General features: G+C 42.8%; 1 protein-coding gene across 1 annotated transcript; it reads left to right on the top strand.

Moving 5' to 3' along the window:
* Window positions 1-7,431: 7,431 nt before the first annotated feature.
* LOC123565254 (putative deoxyribonuclease TATDN2) lies at window positions 7,432-8,361 on the top strand. Its single transcript, XM_045359122.2, has one exon. The coding sequence runs from the start codon at window positions 7,432-7,434 to the stop codon at window positions 8,359-8,361; it is 930 nt and encodes a 309-aa protein (XP_045215057.2).
* The last annotated feature ends 224 nt before the right edge of the window (window positions 8,362-8,585 follow it).

Genomic DNA, 8,585 nt, shown 5'->3' with positions numbered 1-8,585 from the left:
TCGTGGAGATGGATAAACCAGTGTAAATGCTTATATCAATTGATTTAATGAAAGACTCTCATTAATCTTTGCCAATATTTTTCGAGCGTTTTCGTTAATTTTAAGCAATATTTGAATATTTTACTGTTAATCAGTGTCACGCCATCCACGTTACCACGGTTATCATTTCTTTAAACTAAAGTAATGTGATGTTATCGCGACCTGTTTTATATTTATGAATTTTAATTATTTTCTCTTAAAGTATTTATTTTCTAGTATGCTTGTGACAGGTAATGACGATTTGTCTAGAATATTTTAAATTATCGACTTTTTTACAACGGATGAATATGATAACTTTTAATAAATGGACCATAAATATCACGGTGCGTTTGACAAATAAGTGGAAAATTTGCAAATAAAATTTAGGGGAAAACGTATGGCCAAAACTCGAACCCACTACCCTGGTATTGGCAGCTAAACGCTTTGCCGCTCAGCTACCTGCACATACGACAGTATTATATCAACTAAGAATTATATATCTAATATTTGCTTCGCTATTTATGTTTGGACATTGAAAATGAATTTACGGAAATATTTGAAATATTCACATGTGCTAGGTCAATACTAAAGGAAACTACATCCACGAGAAATAAAATAGCCTTGGAACAGTGTATACTACGGTGGAATAGACGGGACATAAGAAAAACATTTTATTTATCACGTGCGCACGTGTTAGGACCACAATCGCACATGTTAGATACTACGTGCGGATTTGTTGATTAACACGTGCGCACGTAATAACTATGTTAGCTAACACGTTCGCATGTGATAGCTATCACGTTCGCAGTTGTTAGCTGACACGTGCGAACGTGAAAAATTACCAACGAAACTAATCGAGATATCAGCCTTTTTTCAAAAACAAGAAACACTTACTTCGTAAATTACAGCTAACTATAAATAACACTTCCTTATGAAAGACATCCATTTAGAAAAATTGCAGATCTTTCACGCTTTTTCATTTATCAGCTAACATGTGCACACGTGTTAGTTATCACATGGTAGTATAACGTGCAAACGTGATAGCTGTCACATGCATACGTGATAGTTATCACCCGCGCACGTATGAATTACCACATACGCACGTGGTAGCTAACACGTGCGCACAGAAAAAATATTTCCTATGTCCTCGCTATGCCACCGTACTATACATAGAACATCTGCAGAATTACTTCGAAACAAAAGTCAACGGATATGAAAATATTTTTCGCTTAATAATTTATAATTAAGTAACAGCTGAAAGTGAACATTGAACAAAAAGGTATAAAATACATATTTTATAGCTGTTTGAATCATATTAAACTGAATGACTTCAGTTAATTATGTGCTTTCTTTATTAACAAAATGCTATGTTATCTACATGTTGGTTTAAAGGACTGACCTACCCGGAGTGGGTCTCCGTGGCCGAGTGGTTTAGATCGATGACTTCAAACCAGTTGCCCATCACCGATGCGGGTTCAAGCCTCACTCAGAGTCTTGAATTCTCCATGTGAGGAAGACATTAATCAGGTGCTCGCTCGTGATGAAATAATGCACGTTAGGACACCTGGGGTATTCCTCCACCAAGAATACTGGAAAGTCGCTAAAGGACCTATAAGTCTGTCAGCGCAACGTTAATCCCAACATAAAAACACAAAAAACCCGACCTACTCGGTCGGAAGCAGACGATACTGTATTAAATCGAACGAAAGGCGTTTGTTCGAATCTTTGGACGCAGACAAATTATATCGATTATTTTGCGTCTGTAAAATATTAGAATTGATTTCATAAGTAGAGTATCAATACATGTCTTATATACATTTTCAGTACAAAATATAAATGGATTAATTTCTCTTTTTTTCTATAAATATTTTCATTGTATGCACAAGCGTTGGAAATGTGCAGAAAAAGAGTTAATTTATGCTTGCATTTGATTTTTACAATGGCGATGATCCACGGATGTATTTATCACTACAAATAAATAGGGATGAATTGATTAATCTTTTTCTTTTTTCAATCGGCTATTTAGATTAAATGTTAAAATAAATCGGGAACGCACTAGATGTAGTGATAGATTCATTCATGTTTGGTTTTATACCTGTTTTGGTCCGTGAATGCTTTTTTCAGTTCATGTCATATTAGTATTAAACATTTCTTTCTTTCAATATTGGCATTCATTCTACATACACGTACAAGTTCGAAAACATGCAAAACGTCTGACCTTTGAAATGGCCGGAGAATATAATTTTCGCTACACATATTGATTGCATCCCGTATTTTTGAAATAAATAAATTATTTAAATCCCGTATTTCCGGCATATACGGGAAATATACGAAGTTGTATACTTAGCATATACGGACATATACGTCCCGTATTTTCGAAATATACAAATTATTTAAATCCCGTATTTCCTGCATATACGGAAAATATACGGAGTTGTATACGAAGAATATACGGGAAATTTAATCCCTGTATTTTCGAAATATACAAACTGTACATATCCCGTATATCCAGAATATACGGGAAATATACGGAGTTGTATACAAAGAATATACGGGAAATATAAGTCCCGTATTTTCAAAATATACAAATTATTTAAATCCCGTATTTCTGGCATATACGGGAATAATACTGAGTTGTATACCAAGCATATACGGGACATATACGTCCCGTATTTTCGAAATATACAAATTATTTAAATCCCGTATTTCCGCCATATACGGGAAATATACGGAGTTGTATACGAAGAATATACGGGAAATTTAATCCCTCTATTTTCGAAATATAAAAACTAAACAAATTCCGTATATCCAGAATATACAGGAAATATACGGGGTTGTATATGAAACATATACGGGAAATATACGTCCCGTATTTTCGTAATATACGGATTTATGTATTCCCGTACACCAGACATATACGGGAATATACGGTGTTGTATACGATCAGAATAACCCTTTTTAGAATTTCCCGTATTTCAATAATATACAGGGTATCGTATACTAAGAATTCCGTATTTCATAGTATACGGAAATCCGTATTTTATTAGTATACGGACTTTTAAATATACAAGCCCCGTACACGCCCGTATTTAAGTTTTCCCGTATTTCTTCCCGTATACGGGTAAAATACGGGATCCCGTACACTCCCGTATATTAATTATTTTTTCGCAGTGCTTTCTGGACGATATAGTAGTGTTTGGCAAAAGTTTGGAAAAGACCATATGGTTAATCTGAGAGAGGCCTTGCAAAGGTTTCGCACATACAAGCTGAAACTAAAGCCTAAGAAATGTATCTTTTTTCAGAAAGATATAGAAATCTTGAGAAGGAATGTCAGTGGCAATAGCTTAGCTATGTCTAATACTGACATTAAAGTGATCCAGCAATGGCCGGTTCCAACATGTGCAAAGCATGTGGAACGGTTTATGGGCTTAGCGAACTACCATAGAGGTTTCGTTAAGAACTTTTCAAAGTTAGCTGAACCTCAGTATGCTGTGACAGGCAAACGTCAGTTTGTATGGCGGGAAGAGCAGGCTAAAGCTTTTGAAGCTTTGAAAGAGGCTCCTGTGTTGGCCTTGCCAACCGATAACTGATAAATTCATAATAGACACGGATGCCTCTAATAATTCTATTGGAGCAGAATTATTTCAGGTCCAGGATAGCAAGGAAAAGGTCATTGCATATATGGTAGTTATGCTCTTACGAAAGAGCAGAGAAATTATTGTGTCACCAGAAAGGAGCTGCTTGCTGTAGTTAGATTTACCAGGCAGTTCAGACACTATTTACTTGGCAGACCGTTTATAGTACGGACTGACCACTCGAGTTTAAGGTGGTTAATGGGGTTTCGAGAGCCTCAAGGTCATCTGGCGAGATGGCTAGAGGAGCTATCGCAGTATAATATGCTGCTGCAGCACAGGGCAGGTCGTGAGCATGGTAATGCTGACGCTTTGTCTAGAATGCCGGCTGAGGAGGGGCATTGCGAAGAGTATCATGCTGGTACACGGCTGGAGCAGTTACATTGTGGAGGGTGCAAATATTGTAAGAAGGCCCATGAAAGTTGGGAAAACTTTTATGAAGAAGTAGTCGACGCAGTGCCGTTGGTAAATAAGGGTAACCCAGACAATACCTCTGTGGGTGGCCATCACGGAGCATCTGGGAAGCCTGGGGCCAACAAAGGCATGGATACGACTGTCTACGGGTATCAAGATGGAACCGCCACTAATACTGAAGGTGAGAGTGGCAAGCCAGCCCTTGCAATAAAAGTCTCAGATGCAGAATGCATTTCTGAGAGTAGCCTACCAGAAGAAGTAATTTTATCTGGCATGGACGTAGACCACTCCAGGGGAGTCAGCCCTATTGTGGTAGATATGTTCAGGGATGCTGTAGAACTCATTCCCTGGGAGGTGTCTGAGCACAGCCCAGGAACTGAAGTTACAAGCATAAATATGGTAACCACAAGGAGGGGTGCCAAAAATCAGACTGAGGCTGGTAAGGGTCTCGGTGATAAAGTCAATTCTGGACAGTCGGGTTCAGTACCTACTGGAGGGCAACCAAGTTCACAGTTTAAGGTCTGATCCCCCGGAAAGGACAAATTAAAAAGACTTGCCGTGCCTACGGGTGCGACAGGTACCTCTGACTCTACACAGGGCCAGGGGTCTAGCCTTCAGAGTTTGATCTCGGTACCAGATCAAGGATCTCTGAAGGATAAAACACGGCTGTGTTGTTGGGTGTTCTCAGGAGTAGATTTGAGAGATGCTAAGAAACAGGATGAGGAATTGCTGTTTGTTTTGAATTGGTTACGAGATAGAATAGATCCGATCTGTTTCGTGCCAGTCCAGGGGCTAAGTCAAATTGGATAATCAGAGAACAATTTCTTCTGTTAGATGGTGTTTATACCAGAATGACTCAGGACAAGATGACATTCGTCTTGTCATACCAGAAAGCCTGAAAGGGGAAGCTATAGCACTCAATCATAGACTTCCATCTTCGGGACATCAGGGTGTGAAACGCACTAAGGAGAGGGTAAAGGAGAAATTTGTCTGGTATGGGTTAGGCAGGGACGTCCGACAGTATGTGTCGCAATGTGAAACCTGTAATCAGAATAAGAAAGCAGATCGGCAAGGAAAGTGCCGATTGACGAGTACGAGGCAGGTTCGCCCATGGAAAGGGTGCACATTGATTTCCTAGGTCCCTTACCTAAAACTCCTAGGGGCAATGAATATGTAGTTATGATGGTGGACCAGTTCACCAAATGGGTGGAATGTATACCACTCCCTAGTCAGTCCGCAGAAGTTACTGCACGGGCAGCTGTGGACGTTTTTTTTACAAGGTTTGGGGTGCCCTTTGAGATATTTTCAGATCAGGGCAGGAACTTTGAATCGAAACTGTTTACGGAGGTCTGTAATGTTCTTGAAATACACAAAGCAAGGACTACTCCGTATAGACCTTCTGCCAACGGTCAGGTAGATAGGTACAATCGCACTCTGATGGATGCGGTTAGATGTTTCATTGGCAAATCACAAAACCAGTGGGATTTGCACCTGCAGCAGATAGCAGCAGCGTTGAGATAATCTGTGAACCGTATGACCGGGTTTACGGCCGATAAGTTAATGTTGGGTCGGGAGGTAAATGCGCCTGCTCACCTAATGTTTCCTCAGCATCTGGGTAAAGGCCAGTCCCCTAGTGATAACTCAGATGAATTGGTCCAAAAGTTGCGGGAGGCACATGATACAGCCTTCAAAATGATGAAAACTTCATCAAAAAATTTGAAGCGCAATTATGACTTGCGTTTACTTGAGAGGAATTATGAGGTAGGTGATAGGGTTTACCTACTTGATACTGCGGTGTTGAAGGTAAATGCCGTAAGCTCTTCCGCCATGGAAGGGACCAGGGGTGATAGTATCCAAATTATTATCATTCCTCTTCCGTGTGAAATGCTGTTTTGGTAGTAAACCATGATAGACTAAAACAGTGTAAGGACAGGGAAGTGCCACGGTGGATTAAGCACTGGGAGCAAAATCCAGGAGACATAACTGCTGCTAAGGACAGCGACCGAGTCTACTGCTTATGTCGAAAGCCATGGCAGGGTAGATTTATGATCCAGTGTGATTTCTGTAAGAAGTGGTTCCATGGGTCCTGTGCGAACATAACCGCTTCTGATGCACTAGACATAAATCAATACAAGTGTCCGGACTGTCAAAGAAGAGTGAGGACTCAAAATTGATCATTTTTGGGTATGTTTTAAGAATATGGCTGAAGAGTATAAAGACGGTCTGGGCAGGGTGATAAAGGTGCTCAAGATGGGCAACCTGACCAACCCAAAAGAATTGGCAGCAAAATCACCTCTAGTAGGCGACCGAACAGGTTTGAAATACTGTTGGACAAGGTCCGTGAAGCCAAAAGCAGGCATAGGTATAGCTGGTTAAGAGATCTGGCCAGGGAGTTAGACGTTCTACAGTGTCACTCCCGTCAGTGGATTTCCCAGAATGAGAGCCGTTTGGGGCCCATTCGTAAATCCAAGTGGCAGGATGCCCCACGTGAACAGAGTAGGGGCATCCGATAAGGGACAGATCCGGCTATTGAACGGACTGGTGGAAATGTCGAGTTGCTTCCTCCGACAGAGCAACAGTTGCTTGTTGGGGGAGAGGCCGACAGCGAGTCAGAATCGGTTTCTTCTGGAACTGCCGAAAAGTTTTTGGGAGGTAACAGCCCAACAAAACCCTCAGGCAGTGGGAAGCCGGTTAGTCCGGTTAAGCCTCGTCCGCGTGAGCGAGACGAGAGGAAGACCCAGCACAGTGCTTCTGGAACAGGGCAGGTTCCGCAAGGCCCTGTTTCTAGAACGCTTAGTCCGGCATAGAGGGCAACAAGACCTTTTGTTGGGCAAGGCAAGCCTCAGCTAGTCATAACTGTGCCGGGTAAGGGGAAGCAGCCTGCTGGTCTGGGGAAAGGGTCCCATGTTAAAGGCCGTTCGGTTCAGCATTCGCTGAATGGAGAATCCCTTGCAAAGAAGCCAAAGCTGTCTTTGGGAGAAACAGGGCAACTAGGGCATGACCCTAGGGGTCCGATAGGAGGATGTGGGGCAGGTGTTAGTCGCAAACATGCGCTTCTCTGTCATTTGCCTGGTGTGTTTAATCTTGCTCTTTCGGGAGAAGAAATATCTCAACGCAGATTAAGCGCCCTGAAGCTATCCTGCAGGTGCCTTTTAGGAGCACATCGGGAGCTCAGTGATTTGCTGGTCTATCTTGAATCGCTGAGTCCACTATCCTCGGTTGAGCAGCCAGATGCCTCCACAGTGCAGGCAATGGTTGATTTAGGTGTGACTTTGGGGTGTCGGTTCCCAGGGACGTGAAATTAAGACCAGAGGGTAATGATGTCATGGCCTTTGTGCACTGGCGCTTTCTATTGTCATTGGCGTCGATGCTGGAGCGACACCAGGTGGAGAAACTTGGACACTTATTTCAGCTGTCCAAGGATGATCAACAGCACCTCCCTAAGTTGCCCGAGGCTTTTGATAGTCATTGTCACCTTGACAGGACTATGAGGGAGTGGGGGATGACTAACCCATCTCTGAAGGAGATGAGAAACCTGAACCCACTAGAGTCTCATGGGGTTCACCTCGTGGGAGTTGTTGGGGTTTTCTGTGACCCTGAGACTTACCCTACACAGGAGGGTATTAAATCATGGTCTGAACAGGGTGTCGTACCGGTCGTGGGACTCCACCCCCGGAAGGCGCTTACCGAGAAAGCGTTCAGTAAGCTGGCGGAAGTTCTCGAATTTCCGGAGGTAGCTGGATTGGGGGAGATCGGTCTTGATCGAACTGAACCTGCTGAAAAATGGGCTGAACAGCTCCGCAAGGTTGAGCAAGTCCTGACTTTGCTGCAACCGGAGCATGCGCTTGTTATTCATTGCAGACGTTTGACAAACCTTTCGGATGAGTCTCTGTTAACTATGTTTCACTTGTTACAGAGTCATCCCTCAGTCAAGAAAGAGCGGCTGATTCATCTTCACTGCTTTACAGGGTCTCTGGACATGTTACAGAAATGGTTAGAGGTGTTCCCTAACACTTATGTAGGGTTCACAGTTATGATCTGTAAGTCCAATGACTACCTAGACATGCTCCGGAAACTAGAGTCTTCCCGTTTGCTCCTTGAGACGGATGCTCCTTATTTCAGCCCGCCACGCTGTAAAAAGTCCAATCCCTACATGATTGGATGGGTTGCATCCAGAATTGCTGAGGCCAGATGCCAGTCTTGGGGTGACCTCCTCAGGTTTGCAAGTGCTAATGCACAAAGACTGTACATTGCGAAGCTCCCTCCAGTCTCAATGTACGGTGATGAGTCCGGTTAAGCCATAGGGGCTAAACCCGGTGCACTATGGATATAAAGATCCATGGTCACCGGTAGTTGTGGTTTTGTGACTGAAAAGCCGCAATACTAGTACTGGTTTTACCCAGGAACCTCTCATATTACTGAGAGTAAGAGACCATGGCTAACTCCCATGGTCTAAGACTACCTCCTTCTACAGGACGGGGAGGAGTGTAGTGCCTGTCCGGTCTGGTCCGGCATACGTGA

Source organism: Mercenaria mercenaria, chromosome 8 (assembly GCF_021730395.1).
Source record: "Mercenaria mercenaria strain notata chromosome 8, MADL_Memer_1, whole genome shotgun sequence".
Classification (NCBI taxonomy): domain Eukaryota; kingdom Metazoa; phylum Mollusca; class Bivalvia; order Venerida; family Veneridae; genus Mercenaria; species Mercenaria mercenaria.
The sequence above is the reverse complement of the archived record's forward strand: the minus strand, read 5'-3'. Positions and strand labels throughout refer to the sequence as shown.